The sequence below is a fragment of the Topomyia yanbarensis genome, chromosome 3 (genome assembly GCF_030247195.1).
Source record: "Topomyia yanbarensis strain Yona2022 chromosome 3, ASM3024719v1, whole genome shotgun sequence".
Lineage (NCBI taxonomy): Eukaryota > Metazoa > Arthropoda > Insecta > Diptera > Culicidae > Topomyia > Topomyia yanbarensis.
This window is the reverse complement of record NC_080672.1, coordinates 143,201,290-143,219,071: the sequence shown is the minus strand read 5'-3', so window position 1 is coordinate 143,219,071 and position 17,782 is coordinate 143,201,290. Positions and strand designations below refer to the sequence as shown.

General features: G+C 41.1%; 2 protein-coding genes across 2 annotated transcripts; one reads left to right on the top strand and one right to left on the bottom strand.

Annotated features, from left to right (window-relative positions):
- Nucleotides 1-6,124: 6,124 nt before the first annotated feature.
- LOC131689706 (peptide deformylase, mitochondrial-like) lies at nucleotides 6,125-7,846 on the bottom strand. The gene is made up of 3 exons (XM_058974974.1): nucleotides 7,751-7,846; nucleotides 7,289-7,673; nucleotides 6,125-7,228 (listed from the first exon to the last, which is right to left on the bottom strand). The coding sequence occupies exons 2-3, from the start codon at nucleotides 7,661-7,663 to the stop codon at nucleotides 6,914-6,916; spliced, it is 690 nt and encodes a 229-aa protein (XP_058830957.1). The 5' UTR covers nucleotides 7,664-7,673; nucleotides 7,751-7,846; the 3' UTR covers nucleotides 6,125-6,913.
- A 90-nt stretch (nucleotides 7,847-7,936) lies between these two features.
- On the top strand, nucleotides 7,937-10,325 carry LOC131690711 (heat shock protein 75 kDa, mitochondrial). The gene is made up of 3 exons (XM_058976655.1): nucleotides 7,937-8,124; nucleotides 8,208-10,023; nucleotides 10,079-10,325. The coding sequence occupies exons 1-3, from the start codon at nucleotides 8,001-8,003 to the stop codon at nucleotides 10,251-10,253; spliced, it is 2,115 nt and encodes a 704-aa protein (XP_058832638.1). The 5' UTR covers nucleotides 7,937-8,000; the 3' UTR covers nucleotides 10,254-10,325.
- Nucleotides 10,326-17,782: the final 7,457 nt, after the last annotated feature.

The window sequence follows — 17,782 nt, the reverse complement described above, 5'->3', positions numbered from 1 at the left end:
GCTTAGAAAAATTGACATCCCTTCGTGAGCTTGAAAAAGAAATAAAATTCTATTTATTCCCGCCGCGATGAATCGAAGGTTTGTTTGTTTTCCTCGTCCGTCCGCTCTGAGATCATCAAGCAAAAGTGCACCAGATATAGATTATGCAGTTCAGTTATGCTCGAAAATGTAAAAGAACTTCTGCTTTCAAACTGTCCACATAATAACAAATGAATGCTTTGGTTTGTGAGTGAATTTATATTTCCTCTGCACTCAACCATTCGATTCTGCATAAAATTTCAGTCAGTTTGGAAGTGAATGAATGAGGGAAGCATTGAAACTGAATATTAAATTCAGCAAATTAATCAGAAATAGGCAACTGAATGTAAAATTTCGCACCACTGATGCTGCCTTGTTTCTTATTGTTGGTACATGTTGATGATTTTGAGGCACTGGATGCAGCTATTGCAGTTGTCACTATGACCTGAACGAATTTTCTTTATTGGTTTCTGAAGATGGTAAAATCGGTTTTGGAATCAGTTGTTACATTTGCGCCAACATTCAGAGAGAAAACATTCCGAATGCGATGAATGGGATCCAACAGCGAAGTCTGCTGTTAGAAAGACTGAGACAGAGAGTTGTGAGAGAAAGAGTTTCAACTTTTGGTGAATACTAATAGGTAGAATAAGTATCTAGTTCAATTCCCACATTTTTCTGCATCAAATGTGTACACTGGAATCTCTATTTACGGACCAAGCCAAGGGTTCGTAAATTGAATTAGTTCGTTTTTTGGGATTTAGATCATAAAATCGCTTCACATTCTTATCAAAATTCGTTGGTTGAGCAACATTATAGATAACCCTAACAATATGGGTATTTCCGGAACGGGCTTGACAAGTACATGATGAAAATGAATATTTGGCACCTTTTTGAAATCCAGGATGGAGACTTCCGATTGAACAATAATCTCGATAACCCTAACAATTTGGGAATTTTTGAAACGGGCTTAATGAGTAGATGATAGAAATGGTACCTTGGAGCTATTTCAAACAATATCTGTATAAACTATGAGGGTATTTTTAAGCGGGTTTGCCGAGTAGATGAGCGATGCCCTTTTGAAGGCCAATATAGCGTCTTCTGGTTCAGAGAAGTTTTCTATAATCATATCATCCGCATCACAAATCAATATACCTATATCAATTCTATGATTATCTTTTTCGAAAATGTCAATATTTTAGGTTATAGAGATGTCTTAACTGGAATTCGCCATCTTGGTTTTCAAAGTGGCTTCATTCATTGATTTTCGTCATCTACTCGTCAACTCCATTCCGAAAATATCCAACTTTTATTAGTAACATTAGCTAAGAATATGATAAATTGTAAACAACTTCATACTGTACACTTTGACAAACACTTGCGATAAATGAAACCAGAATGGTTCTATTGCACTGTTGAATGAATCTAATTGGGTTACGTTCACGTACTTCAGAAAACCATTGGAACGATTGGAACGTAGTTATTATTATTGAGAGGGAAAAAGCCGCGGGAGTGGATTTTCAAAAGCTCCTTCTCCCGTAGGCACAAAACCTCTATCTTTTAGGTATCAACATTTAACAAACAAACCAAATGATACAATGACTAACACTAAACACTGCTTAAAATAAACACTTCTTAAACTCTATCTTACATAGGTAAAGTATTAACATTAACATAAAAAATTGGCTAACACTATCAGGTTTGGGAAAGGGTGCGCAAAAACAATTTTTTTAAAGAAGTGCGAGACAAATTGAAGTCAAAGACATTGTAACATTGATTGAACACTCTACACATGCTGCTGACGGGTTCATTTTTGCCATAATTAGTACGAGACACTGGAAGACGGACAAAAGAGTAGGAACGAAGGTTTCGGAGGCGAATATCAATGTTGAGAAGACGGAGTAAATCAGGGCAGTCAATGCGAGACAATAACAGATCAGAGACAAAAGACGCTTTGGTCACATTGCGGCGCAAAGACAGTGTTTCAAGACCAATGAGGTTGCAACGATCTTCGTATCTGGGCAGATTTTAGGGATCGCTCCAAGGCAGGTGGCGCAGCGCAAAACGCACAAATTTACGCTCAATACTCTCGATGCGTTGAATGCTGTTCTTGTAGAAAGGAGCCCAGACAACGGCGGCGTATTCCAGTGTGGAACGAACGAGCGAGCAGTACAACGTTTTTAAGCACTGTACGTTAGTGAAATGCTTAGTAACCCTAAAAATAACTCCTAGATTACGCGAAGCCTTAGACGAGATAAAAGCAATGTGATCCTTAAATGTAAGCTTTGAATCCACAAGAACCACTAAATCTTTCACTGTAGTTTCTCTTTTTAATTTTTTTTGCAAGATAGTGTAGTCGAATGTTACGATGGAGCGTTTTCGTGCAAACGTAATCACAGAACACTTCGAGGCATTCAAAACCATCCTGTTAGTCATGCACCAATTAGCGAAAATGTCTAACTGAGATTGCAAAAACAAAGCATCAGAGTAACTTTTAACTATATGGAATAACTTATAATCATCGGCATAAGACACCTTGAAGCACTTAATCAATGAATCCAGATCGTTTATGTATAGAAGGAAAATATAAGGACCGATATGGCTGCCTTGAGGTACGCCGGACGTTACGTCGAAGGATGAGGATAAATGATTCCCGATTTTAACAGACATTTTACGGCCTGACAAGTAAGATCGAAGCCATTGGTTGATTTTATTGAAGGCGGCCGACAGATCGGTGTATATTGCATCAGCCTGCAATCGATCCTGTAGCGAGCGAGCGATAAATGAGGTGTAGGCTACTAAATTAGTGCAAGTAGATCGCCTGGGAATGAAACCGTGTTGAGTTTCTGAGATGTATCTAGAACAACAATGTGTCAAAAACTCGAGAACGATGAGCTCCAATAATTTCGATAGTGCACATAAAGATGCGATTCCTCGGTAATTGGGAACTTCGCTTTTGGATACTTTTTTATAAACCGGAAAAACGTAAGATGATTTCCAGATGGTAGGAAACACTCCGGAACTTAACGATATATTGAAAACGACGGACAGAGGTAGGCAAAGCAACGACGAGCATTTTTTAATGATAGATGATGAGATTCCGTCAGGTCTAGGAGTGTTAGAACACTTGAGTTTTGTGCAAGCTTTTTGTACAATATCGGAAGATATCGTGAAATGAGGTCCAATACTAGTCCTACGGGGAATGTTGTCGGCTGCTGCGGAGACTTGTTGATTATTAAGAGTATCATTGGTAAAAACACTGCTGAATTGTTGGCGAAATTACTCACAGATGTCCGGCAATGAAGTCGCTTCTAAATCACCCAGCGACATAGAAGTGGGTAAACCTGACTCACGCCTCTGTTCATTAACGTAATTCCAAAACTTTTTTGGATTGTTACGAAGGTGGCTCTGAATACGATGAAGGTAGGAATTGAAGAGAGACTTATTAAGTCTCTTGTAATAATGATTTAAAAAGATTCTGATTCTTTAGCCTATCGGTTCGGTATTTCGAAAACTTTTTTAGAGCTGACCTTTTGGCTAATTTAAACTTTTTTAGTGTACGATTCGACCATGGAGGATATTCACAGCCATGATTGAGTTTTTTAGGAGTAAACTGATCGATAGCATAAATCAGTACGTTCGAAACAATTTCAGCCGCTGCGTTTGCATCAGATTGTGACAAGATTTCATTCCAATTGATACGAGACAAGAAAAGGTGCATTCCTCGAAAATCTGTCTTGCGATAGGCATATGTCAGTTTCTCAGTGGTATCTTCGAATGTACAAGGTACACATTTTCGGAGAAAACAATGAAGAGCAGGGTGGTGTTGGCATAGTTTAACGAGAGGAGCTGGAGCACGACAAACGGAAAAGTGATCGGAGAGCTCCTGGCTTCCAAAGCAAAGATCCAAAATACAGTTGTTGTCATTAGTGACGTCACATAGTTGAACTAGCCCCGCGGTGCTGTAACCGTCGAGTAGCTGAGTGATACACGTGTTAGTTGATGAGTGTGATGAGTCTGGGTACAGAAATGATGTATTATTGCGAACCCAATTAATGCCGCTAAAGTTGAAGTAGTTGATTGTAATATATTTGCAGTGTCGACAGAAACAATAAACTTCATCAATTAAATTAAAATAAATTTAATTCAGTTAAAAATGCGGGCCCCCAAAACAGACCCGGGCCCCAGGGTAGTTGCCCCCCCTGACCCCCCCTCTCGTCGGGCCTGGAGATAGGACCAAACCCGTGGATGTTTGCTGGTAGTCTTATGAAACGTGTCATAAAACTTCAAATTGCAATTTCTCTCGAATCCCTCGATGGATCATTTTGAAATTCACTGAGAAGATGCTTGGATACTGTATCTTTCGAATGCCGTATGACAAATTTATGGTCATTTTTTTGTTAATAACGGTTTTAGGAACACCGTGAGAGGGGTGACGGACGAGTTTTCAAGAAACATCATAAAATTAAGTCATTTTTTTTTAAATACGCTACATATGACTATTTTGCATTGTTCCTTTACAATAGATATGAATGCGAAGTTCTTTAAATCATACGGTCCTACATCTCTCTCAACCCATGACCATTATGGTACGAAATATAAAAATCAAACTTAATTTAAGTTTGGTTTTGTGCAAAATTGGTTTAATCCACATTTACCTTCTGGGGATTAATATAGCAATACTGAAAACATACCAAATAAATATATTGAAGCAAGAAATTAAGTTTTTTATCAATATTTTATCAATATATTATATCAATATAGCCATAAAATGAATTGAATCAGCAGAGCCGTAGCGTGGGCTTCTGGCACCCTTGGCAGAGTCTCAGTCTGCGCCCTTTGCGTCATTTGTCTAACCAATCTAATCGGTAAGTAATGCCATCAATCTAAAACACCGAAAACACTATAGTTCTGTAAAATTCTAAATATAGGTTCGATGCAGATTTGTCTCTAATGTCATTCAAAGTCAGGTGTTTAAGGGTTATGGATGGAGATTTTTTTCGGAAGACTTTGGGAAATAAGTTGACGCTAGGTACTTGAAAGAGACAAACAGAGCATCCTTCTGCAAAACTGGATGTGTAGATCAGCTTATTGATTCGGCAATAGATTATTAGGGAATTCAACCCACTTCTATAACACAACAATTCGTAGAATCGGTATATTTACTTCTGATGCTGGGAAACTGATAAAAATACAGAAAAACCCGATTTCCAAAAGATTCGACCAACGTTCGTTTGTATTTGACAGTCGCTCATTTCATCAACAAATCTATATTTCCTTGAAATCAATTGACGCTAGGTATTTGGAGGTAATAGAGGTTGCATCTATTCAAGAGACTGTATATTAGAATGCTAATAGTTTGTATGGAAGGAAAATAGCCATCAAATTTTATAACTAGACACACTTGCGTGTAGGACGTTAAAGCCCTGCTAGAAACTAGCTCTACATCTTACAAAACACCGAATGAAGTGGATCGGCGTAAGGCATTTGTTGAACAAACTTATCTGCGAGAGAGTGTAGAGTCGATGCAAAAATGAACATTAGATGCTTTTTTTCAAATTCGTTGAAAAGTGGATGTACATTTCTACAGTGTTCTACCCCTTGTGTCAAACACGAACTTCCAGTTTAAGTCATACACGTTGAACTCTGATCTTCTCTTGGATCACACTAAATATTCTAAAGATTTCGAATGAACTGACTCAGCAATACTCATCGTGACAGTTTTCTCGAAATTTCGTCCAGATAAGCAAAGAATTTTGTTATTCTGATTGAAGCACGTTAATGGCTACAAGCCTTTTATGAAGGACAACCGTGTCTGCATGCCCGCTCACAACGTTGACATCGACGGTGCCATCACCGATTCGAGCTTGTCATGCGTGGATTGACTGAAACACGGAATTGAATACTTCAAGGACCCTTTGCTCTAACGAGCAAACATTTTGAATGGCAATCGCACTGGACGGGACAAAATGGTGTACCTTTAAAAACTCGTATCAGTAACCTTTGACAGGACCGTAGGGTATTGTTTTGGCACCTTTGGTGGAGTCTCAGTTTTGCGCTTCTTTTATGTTTGGCTTTATTCAGTTCGATTTTCGAACAAAAATTTAGTTTGTCTTATTTGAACATATTTCCTCAATTATTATATAAAGCAGATCAGGATTTCAGAGCCCCCTAAGGTTGGCGTCCTTGGAAATGGCCAACCCGGCCAATCGTACGCTACGGCTCTGAGAATCAGTTTTGTTTGTGAGTCTCAATAAATAGTTTTGCTCGGCTATTTTAATACCCAAAATGTAGCTAGGAGCTATTGAATTTGTTAAAATACATTGTCAAAAAGTTTTTATTCTGCGCATTGAAGCATTTTAAAAAGTGACGTTAACCAACGGAAAAATTGACTTTTCAAATAAATCAACGTGTTTTACATGAGCATCTACCCTTGGCTTAAAACATGTTTCCTAGAAACAATCTTTTTTTTGCAAATTTGGCGTTTTAAAAAATATTTCCTAAAGTATGTGCAGTTTTTCAAAATAAAATACATTTTTTGCTCGTCGCTGTGTTAAGCCAAATAAAAATTAAATAAACTTCAATTGAAAAAACCTCGAAAAGCGACCATATCAATCAGTAGTATTCTAACAAGCCTTGAACGCATTGATTTATTTTCATAAAGATTGTGTAGAGCAGAGAAAAAACTTTTTTTTTCGTTTTCAAAGATTGTTTTTTGAAACTTTCTCAGTTGAACCTTAAATCTTTCCAAACCCAAGGAAAAGACAATTGAAGTTTGAATATTTTTAGCACCGATGTTTAACATTGACATTAATACAGTTTTTTTCTCAACATTTGTGCATCGTAAAGCATTCTAAAATAACCAACATATTTTTTCCTTAGTAGTTCTGTATACAAATCACTTCTTGTGAAAACCAATACGCACTCGTCCACGGTGCGCGTTAACCGCTTGCCAGCATGTGCATGCGAAAGTCTGTCGGTTCATAATGTCCGTATAGATGATTCCATTCAAATGATCCATTTCGTGCTGAGCAATTCGTGCATTCCATCCTTTCAAAGTGAGTTCCTTACTGACTCCATTTTCATCAAGCCCACGGAGTAGTATTTCTGAGTACCTGGACACTTCCCCACTGTAGCCTCGAACGCTTTGGCATGCCTCGGGGAAGACCTTTTTTTCGAAGTTGGTGACTTTCAGTTCGGGGTTGATGAAAACCTGAAACGGGTTAAATAGTTTATTGTTTGTAAGGAATGCATTCTCTAACGCTTATTCTACCGTTAGAGGTAACGTTTCCATTTCCTTATTTTTATACTCTATGCTGGTGAATTCATCGCGTAACTTCTCTTTGAATTCCATCACCAAAATTCTTAAGGAAATTCCTATCTGAGGTGCAGCTAACCCAACGCAATCATACTTCCGCATGACATCCACTATGAGTTTCACCAGCAAGCGAACTTCGGGCGATGTAACAGCTTCCGGTGGAACTAAATCGGCTTTCTGCCTTAAAATAGGATCCCCGATTTGCGTTACATGATCGTACGGAGGTTCATTTGCTAATTTTGGTTGCCACAGCCCGCGGTACCATCTTGCGAAAGATGCCACCTGATTGGTTGATGAAAAACTACGTCGATGAATGTAATGGAGTAGCATCTTTTTGGGCCTGTCATTGATGAACATTTCATTTAATTTGAAGGTAAATAAATGGTTCAGTTATAAGTAATAAACAAAAATTATTACCTTATTTAGTACGAAAGCTATAAACCACCAGCTGATTTGTATTTACTGGAACCGAACTACATATTACCCACCTCACGGTTGTGAATATCATTCATTCGGATCTTTAAATTCTTTCTCTCACGTCTCACGTGCAAGTTTCTCTCTGAGAGTAACGGAGAGAGCTGTCAAAACCAAAGGCACCATCATCGTAGCATAACATAAACACACGAGGCGAGGTAGCATAACTAGTACTGCAGCACGCGTGATAAAAATGAGTGCATCTCGAATTTTGCAGCTTCAAAAATTATCCAAACTTGCCCTGACTAATCGAAGATTAGTCACCGGTGGAATTAATTTTACTAACCGGGCGCTGAACGCTGGATATGTACTCAATGGTAAGTTAATTCGCGTGAGACGTCGCATCCCGGCGAAACAGCGGTTCTTACGCAATCTATTCTTTATGTTGCTCAACTTTCAGCTCCAGTATTCCAGGCAACATCGATTTGTTGTCTGAGCACTCAAGCGGCCGAAAAAAACGGTGGATTTCATTCGATTATTCGGGATTCGGAAAAAACCGTAGGTCCCAGTGATACGCATGAATTCCAAGCTGAGACACGGATGCTGCTGGACATCGTGGCAAGGTCACTGTACTCTGATAAGGAAGTTTTTGTTCGGGAACTCATTTCCAATGCAAGCGATGCCTTGGAAAAGTTTCGCTACTCTATCCATACGGCTGGCGAAGGGGAGAAAAACTTTTCCGAACCGGATCGATCACTTGAGATTCATATTGGTACCAACAAACAGGAACGTGTTTTCACTCTTCAAGATACGGGTATAGGAATGACCAAAGAGGAACTGATCTCTAATCTGGGAACTATTGCTCGGTCCGGATCGAAGCATTTTATGGAACAGATTAAGGAAAAGGGAGCAAGCGCTGAAAATGCACAAAACATTATCGGACAGTTCGGTGTCGGTTTCTATTCTGCATTTATGGTGGCTGATCGTGTTGATGTTTACACAAAATCTTCCAAGATTGATTCTCCGGGTTACAAGTGGACTTCAGATGGATCGGGTAACTTTGAAATTCAGGAGGCGGAAAATGTGCAACCAGGAACCAAAGTCGTCATTCATCTGAAGGCTGACTGTCGTGAGTTTGCGGATGAGGATCGAATTCGGGAAGTCATCAGAAAATATAGCAATTTTGTTGGTAGCCCGATTTATCTTAACGGTAAACAAGCCAATCAGATTCAACCGATTTGGTTAATGGAGCCGAAAGAAGTATCCCAGGATCAACATAACGAGTTTTATCGGTTTGTGGGAAACACATTTGACACTCCAAGGTTCACTTTGCACTACAAAACCGATGTACCGCTAAGCATTCGAGCACTTCTTTACTTTCCCGAAGGAAAACCAGGTCTATTCGAGATGTCTCGCGATTCTGATATTGGAGTAGCTCTGTACACACGAAAAGTTCTTATCCAATCAAAAACTGAGAATTTGCTGCCAAAGTGGCTTCGTTTTGTCAAGGGAGTCGTCGATTCGGAAGACATACCTTTGAATCTTAGCCGAGAGCTGCTTCAAAATAGTGCATTAATTCGCAAACTGCGAACAGTGCTGACGAACCGTGTCCTACGGTTTTTGCAAGATCGAGCAACGAAGGAACCCGATAACTATGATAAATTCTACAAAGATTACGGCCTTTTTCTAAAGGAAGGAATCGTGACAAGTACGGAACCGCAGGAGAAAGAGGAAATTGCCAAACTGCTCCGTTTCGAGACTAGCAAAGAGGTTGACAAGAAAGTTAGCCTTCCAGAATACTGCAATCAGCAGCAGGATGGACAAAAAGACATCTACTATCTGGCTGCACCGAATCGAATTCTCGCAGAAGCGTCACCTTACTATGAATCACTTAAGAAGAAGGGCATTGAAGTTCTTTTTTGTTACGAAGCCTATGATGAACTGGTCTTGATGCAGCTAAGTCAATTCCTCGGCAAGAATCTAGTATCGGTGGAGAAAGAAATGCGGCGTTCAGAAAAATCGGATGATTCTTCGGATCACATGATTGAGGGTTCGCTACTTAAAACACAGGTGGATGAATTGCTTCCGTGGATCAAGCAGAAATTAGCTGGGAAAGTGGCTAACGTGAAAACGACCAACAAACTTGATTCCCATCCTTGCGTGGTAACGGTGGAGGAGATGGCTGCAGCACGCCACTTTGTGAAAACTCAGAGTCACAACATGAGCGAAGAGAATCGCTATGCACTCCTCCAACCACAATTGGAGGTAAATGCTAAGTAAGTACCACCAAATCAACTATAGTACAATCTCATGTAGCAATTTTTTTTGCAGACACCCTATCATCAAAAAGCTACACAAATTGGTATCGTCAGACCCAGAGTTGGCCGAACTACTGGCTAAGCAGCTATTTTCCAACGCCATGGTCGGTGCAGGGCTCGTAGAGGATCCTAGAATGCTGCTGAGCAGTATGAACGAGCTGTTAGAGAAGGTATTGGATAAGCATTAGTCATGTAAGTGTTTTGTCTAGGTTGGTTGTATATCAAAGAAACTATGTTGAAATAAAATACAATAAGTTAAATTGATGAAATTTTGATATCGTCATGTGGCATGAAATCAGTCGGTATAAAATCATTTGGCATAATGGTTATTTTTTGATGGCAGGATATAATGGTAGGTATTAATAGTATACAAACTCGACATTTGATTGCACGACCTACCTTAATATGAGAAAGGCAAAAAATGCTACATGGGGAATACTATGATGACCGAGTGTTCAGATATTCCGGAAATTCTGAAGCGAGTTCGGATGCCTGAATATCAGAATAATTGAGTACCTAACCCTTCTAGTGAGAAAAAACAGCTGACTAACTTTCTAGATTTCCCTTCCGTGATCTACACTCGAGTCTGGCTGGCGCCGGTATTGATCAACAAACACCGCAGTAATCCATTGAAGTTCTATTTGCTACTCCCATCCCAGGTATTATTATTGCTCTGTGCTATTTCCTTGCAGTTTATGCAATTTACTGATCAATAAAGTTATTGTAATCCATGCTAAAAAGAAAGGGATTTTGTCGATATAGAATTGGTCCATTTGATTTGTGAATCTGAAAGATTCCGTATTTTTTTCGTATTTTATTCTGGCTATCAGTAGTGATTACAAACCCTCTAGCATCACTCAGATAAAGTCGCTCAGTTGCCTTTTTAGTTAATTTGTCAGTTATACGTGTTAAACAATATTTTAATTTTCATAACTCTCCGAGCTCTCGATCGAAGCAGTTCGTTTTCTGGTGCTGTGCATAAAGTGAACAAGAATAAATTGTCAGTGAAGGTCAACCATTGTTCGAGGCAGTCTTTGTTCGCCGGTGCCCAGGCTGGTGAAGTGAATACCAGAATAGCCGGAATCGCCGCTATATAAGCTAAGTATTTTTTTTTCTTTCATTTCCCTTTCCCCGATCGATCTCTACTTCTGCCCTTTCCCCTGAATATAAGTTTCATCTCTCGTTTACACCACGTGTTATCCTCGTGCCTAAATGGCCGAGGGCGAAGTAACATTGGATGGGAATGATATTCCCATGGATATACCGGATAAACCCGAAATTACTCCCTCCCCTGATTCCCCCAGTCCTCCCCGTATTAAAACATACCCAGCCAGTTCGACTGGACCCTGGGTGGTGTATTTCCGGCCCAACACGAAATCGCCCAATATTCTAGAAATCTCACGGGAGCTGACTGCCAACTACCCGTCCGTGGCTCAGATAACACGTGTTCGAGCTAATAAGATACGCGTTATAGTAAATGACCTCGACCAGGCAAACCAGATTGCTCGCAGCGAGCGTTTTACGAAGCAATTCAAGGTGTATGTGCCTTGTAGAGTTGTGGAGATCGATGGGGTCGTCGCCGAACCGGGTCTAAAGTGCGAAGACCTGTTGAAGTACGGGGTTGGCTGCTTTAAGGACCCTTCACTTCAAAAGGTGAAAATTCTGGAATGCAAGCAATTGTATTCCGCAAAAACAGAAAATGATAAGACAACTTATTCTCCGTCAGACTCGATTCGGGTGACTTTCTCCGGGTCTGCTCTTCCCAACTATGTCCTCCTGGATAGGGTTCGCTTACCCGTTCGCCTGTTTGTACCGCGGGTAATGAACTGCAGCAATTGCAAGCAACTGGGCCACACAGCCACTTATTGTGGCAATAAAAAACGGTGCGGCAAATGCGAGGGAGAGCATGAGGATGACGCTTGCGGTGGAGAAACTGAGAAGTGTATTTACTGCGGGGGCCCTCCGCATGCTCTTAAGTCATGCCCGGCGTACAAGCAGCGCGGGGATAAAATTAAGCGCTCCCTTAAGGATCGCTCGAGGCACTCTTATGCAGAAATGCTAAAGAATGCTTCGCCATCTGTCCCTTCCGAAAATTCCTTTGCTCTTTTGGCTGGCGTTGAGCAAGAATCTGACGACCCACAAGAGGGAACATCATTGGTTAACCCAGGGGAATCCAGGAAGAGGAGAAATCTAGCCTCCCCTACATTGCCTCGTAAGGGTGCCAAGGTGTCGTCCACTCAGAGTGCGCCAACCGCAATCAATAAATCCAACGGAAGTGATGCACAAAAGCCGAAGCAATTTGCTCCAGGACTTGGAAATATTAATTCTAACAAGGAGTACCCACCACTTCCAGGGACACCAAAAACCCCAAGTGTCCCCTTTTTTCAAACAGATACTCAGTCCAGTAGCGGACTAATGAAATTTTCTGACATAGTGGACTTAATTTTCACAGCTTTCAATGTTACTGATCCTCTTAAAAGCCTTCTGATACGTTTTCTCCCTATAGTGCAAACATTTTTGAAGCAGTTGACTACTAAATGGCCCCTCCTTACAGCGATCGTATCCTTCGATGGCTAAGTCATCGAACGAGGTCACCGATTCGATCACTGTTCTACAGTGGAACAGCAGAAGTATCCTCCCGAAAATCGATTCCTTTAAATTTTTACTAAATAGTTTAAAATGTGATGCTTTCGCATTATGTGAAACTTGGTTAACTTCCGATATAAATCTCAACTTCCACGACTTTAATATAATTCGTCTGGATCGAGAAAACCCCTATGGAGGAGTACTTTTGGGGATCAAAAAGTGCTATTCTTTCAACCGAATTGACCTCCCTTCGACACCAGGCATTGAAATTGTCGCTTGTCAAGTTTTAATCAAAGGTAAAGACCTTTGCATTGCTTCCATCTACATTCCTCCTAGAGCCTCGGTAGGGCACCGAACGCTTTGTAATATCACGGAATCCTTACCGGCACCGCGGCTAGTTCTGGGAGACTTTAACTCGCACGGTACGGTATGGGGTTGTCTTCATGATGATAATAGATCAACATTAATCCAAGATCTTTGCGATAATTTCAACATGACCATCTTAAACACGGGAGAAATGACGCGGATTCCTACACCACCAGCACGCGCAAGCGCGTTGGATTTATCTCTATGCTCGACTTCGCTACAGTTAGATTGCATGTGGAAGGTGATCCCTGATCCCCACGGTAGCGACCATTTGCCTATCGTGATTTCAATTGCTAACGGTTCAAGACAATCGGAAACAATCAATGTATCGTATGACCTCACACGGAACATTGATTGGAAGAGTTACGCGACCGCGATATCCGTTAAAATCGAATCCACTCAAGAACTTCCTCCGGAGGAAGAGTACAGGTTTTTGGCTGGCTTGATTCTCGACAGTGCGAATCAAGCTCAGACTAAACCAGTACCCAGCGCGAATACCCATGGACGGTCTCCCACCCTGTGGTGGGATAAAGAGTGCTCAGAGCTGTACGCGGAAAAGTCCACTGCATATAAGGCCTTCCGGGAAGACGGGTTACCCGCTAGCTATCTACAGTACGCGTCGTTAGAAAGGCGAATGAAGAGTCTAATGAAAGCCAAAAAACGTAGTTATTGGCGCCGGTTCGTCGACGGGTTAACGAGAGAAACAGCGATGAGCACTCTTTGGGGTACGGCTCGACGTATGCGTAACCGTAATAGTACCAACGAGAACGTGGAATATTCAAACCGTTGGATATTTGCTTTCGCCAAGAAGATCTGTCCGGACTCTGTCCCGGTACAGAAAACGTACCGCGCCGCGTCTCCTCACGATACCGCGAACGAAACACCGTTTTCGATGGTGGAGTTCTCACTTGCTCTCTTATCATGCAACAATAACGCCCCAGGGTTAGACAGAATCAAATTCAACTTGCTGAAGAATCTACCTGACACTGCAAAAAGGCGCTTGTTGAATTTATTTAACAAGTTTCTTGAGGGTAACATTGTCCCTCATGACTGGAGGCAAGTGAAGGTCATCGCCATCCAAAAACCAGGAAAACCAGCCTCCGACCACAACTCATATCGGCCGATTGCAATGCTGTCCTGTATTCGGAAGTTGTTCGAGAAAATGATCTTGTTTCGCCTCGACAATTGGGTTGAAGCAAATGGCTTACTGTCAGATACACAATTTGGCTTCCGCAAAGGCAAAGGGACGAACGATTGCCTTGCGTTGCTTTCTACAGAAATCCAAATGGCCTATGCTAACAAAGAGCAGATGGCATCAGTCTTCTTGGATATTAAGGGGGCTTTTGACTCAGTTTCTATCAACATTCTGTCAGAGAAGCTGCACCAGCATGGTCTTTCACCAATTTTAAATAACTTTTTGCTAAATCTGTTGTCTGAAAAGCACATGCGTTTTTCGCATGGCGATTTAACAACATCGCGATTTAGCTACATGGGTCTTCCCCAGGGCTCATGTCTAAGTCCCCTGCTCTACAATTTTTACGTGAATGACATTGACGATTGTCTTGCCAATTCATGCACGCTAAGGCAACTTGCAGACGACGGGGTGGTCTCTGTTACAGGGCCCAAAGCTGCCGACTTGCAAGGACCATTACAAAATACCTTGGACAATTTGTCTGCTTGGGCTCTTCAGCTGGGTATTGAGTTCTCCACGGAGAAAACTGAGTTGGTTGTTTTTTCTAGGAAGCGTGAGCCGGCGCAACTCCAGCTTCTATTAATGGGTGCAACGATCAACCAGGTTTTCACATTTAAATATCTCGGGGTCTGGTTCGACTCTAAAGGTACCTGGGGATGTCACATTAGGTATCTGAAACAGAAATGCCAACAAAGGATCAATTTTCTCCGAACAATAACTGGAACATGGTGGGGTGCTCACCCAGGAGACCTGATCAGGTTATACCAAACAACGATATTGTCGGTGATGGAGTACGGGTGTTTCTGTTTCCGCTCCGCTGCGAACATACACTTCATCAAACTGGAGAGAATCCAGTATCGTTGCTTGCGCATTGCCTTGGGTTGCATGCACTCGACCCATACGATGAGTCTCGAAGTGCTGGCGGGCGTTCTTCCGCTAAAAAATCGATTTTGGGAACTCTCATATCGATTGCTCATCCGATGCGACATTCTGAACCCGTTGGTGATTGAAAACTTTGAGAGGCTCGTCGAGCTTAATTCTCAAACCCGATTTATGGCCTTGTACTTCGACTACATGGCACAGAGCATTAATCCTTCTTCATATACTCCCAGCCGTGTTCGTTTCCTAGATACTTCTGATTCTACTGTATTCTTCGACACATCCATGAAGGAAGAGATTCGTGGAATCCCGGACCATATACGCCCGCAAGTGATCCCCAATATATTTTATAATAAATTCCGAGAAGTCGACTGTGACAAAATGTTCTACACTGACGGATCAAATCTCGATGGGTCCACTGGCTTCGGTATCTTCAACAATACTATCACCGCTTCATTCAAGCTCAATGATCCCGCTTCAGTTTACGTCGCAGAGTTAGCTGCAATTCAGTACACCCTTGGGATCATCGACACTCTGCCCACAGATCACTACTTCATCATTTCGGACAGCCTCAGCTCCATCGAGGCTGTTCGTGCGATGAAGCCCAAAAAGCAATTCCCATATTTCCTGGGGAAGATACGGGAGTCCTTGTGTACGTTATCTGAAAAATCTTATCAAATTACCTTTGTTTGGGTCCCCTCTCATTGCTCTATCCCGGGCAATGAAAAGGCCGACTCATTAGCAAAGGTGGGCGCATTAAATGGTGACATATACGAAAGACCAATCTGCTTCAACGAATTTTTTAGTATTTGTCGTCAGAGGACACTCAACAGTTGGCAAACCTCGTGGAGCAATGGTGAACTTGGACGATGGCTACATTCCATTATCCCAAAGGTATCAACGAAGCCTTGGTTCAGGGGGATGGATGTGGGTCGGGATTTTATTCGTGTAATGTCCCGACTTATGTCCAACCACTACACCTTGGATGCGCATCTGCGGCGTATTGGGCTTGCGGAGAGTAGTCTGTGCGCTTGTGACGAGGGCTATCACGACATCGAGCACGTTGTCTGGGTATGCGCCGGGTACTTGGACGCCAGGTCTCAGTTAAAGGATTCCCTTCGGGCCCGAGGTAGACCACCCAATGTCCCAGTCCGAGATATACTGGCAAATCGTGATTTCCCCTATATGTCCCTTATTTATACTTTCATAAAAACGACAAATATCCCAATTTAGCCCCTCTCTTTTTATTTCTCGTTTTAGAAGCTTTCTCTTGCCTTGTGGGACCGATCAGCTCCAGACTGCAACTATGTAACCGCCGTCGCACTTACCACTACGGAAACTGAAGCGAGAGCGACTCAAGGTCCGATGACTTTTGAAGGATTCCCCGCGGGTCCGAAGAATACCATCCGCCAATCCGACCTACTAGACTGAGGCGGTAATCTTTCGCTGATCTCCCGTTTGAGCGAAAGTTGCAAGTTTTGCTCTTCTCTCCCGGTCACCATCTACGCTTTCTCTCCCCTGTCCTTGATACAACTGCTTCTACAGCCCCCCTCTGAATATCTTGACCAAGCATAAGTCTCCGCTAAAAAAGTTCAAATTTGTATTCTGTATTCCTAGTTTTAAGATAGTTGTAATTTTACCTCTTTGTTAAAACTATTGTCCCCCATCTTGTAAACAGAATTGTATCCCTAGTCTTAAAACACCTGCGAATTTTCTCATAAATATTTGTTCCCACTTTTGTGTACCAAACTATATTGTTAGTTTTAAGATAACTGTAAATATTTCCTAAAAATTATTACTATTGAATTCCTTGTTTTAAATTTTTTTCATAAAAAAAATCTTTCGCCCCCTCTCTTGTATATAGAATCTTATTTCTAGTCTTAAGATAGCTGTAAAATTTTTCTTTTTTAAAAAAATATTTCAACATTGTAACCTCCTAGTTTTAAAATATACAAAATGTAAAAACAAAAGAATTTGGCACCGCCAAGCTAACGCATTTGTGCCTATCAAATAAACGAAATGAATAAAAAAAAAAATATTTTAATTTAAAAAAATAATATTTTTCCGTGGAGTTTGAAAAAGTATGACAAATTTTGAGAATAGGAAGAGAAAATGTTTCACTTTTTCTTATTCTGCGTGGCATATTAAATGTATGAAAAAGAATTCAAAACTTTTCTCCCTTAGCCCAACACAACTCCACAATTGTCAAAGTGCATCAGTGGGTTGCTAAATATTTCAACGGGAATATTTAGCAACCCACTGATGCACTTTGGCTATTGTGGAGTAGTGTTGGGCTAAGGGAGAAAGGTTTTGAATTCTAGATATGAATTTTTCCACACATCTATCGGACATCGAGTCATATGATGACTTTAGTTCACGCTGTTCCCATGTAACAACCTATATCATGTGTGCACTTTTCGCTCTCTTTGATAAAGATAAGCAAACATAGAGACAGAGCCACAGGTCGACTTATCGTACGTGTGTGCTCTGTTTTTGTCCCCAATGTATGACAAGTGTACTTGAAATAAGACGAAGCTAGATTATATGAGTTTGAATGCATCTAACTGAACAGTTATAAACAATAATTGTTGAAAAATGACTGGATTCTGAATATTGTCCAATGGATAATGTTCAGTACTGAACAAAATGATGGCCCTTCTTTTTGTGCAGAAAAAGATTTAAAACCAATATTTT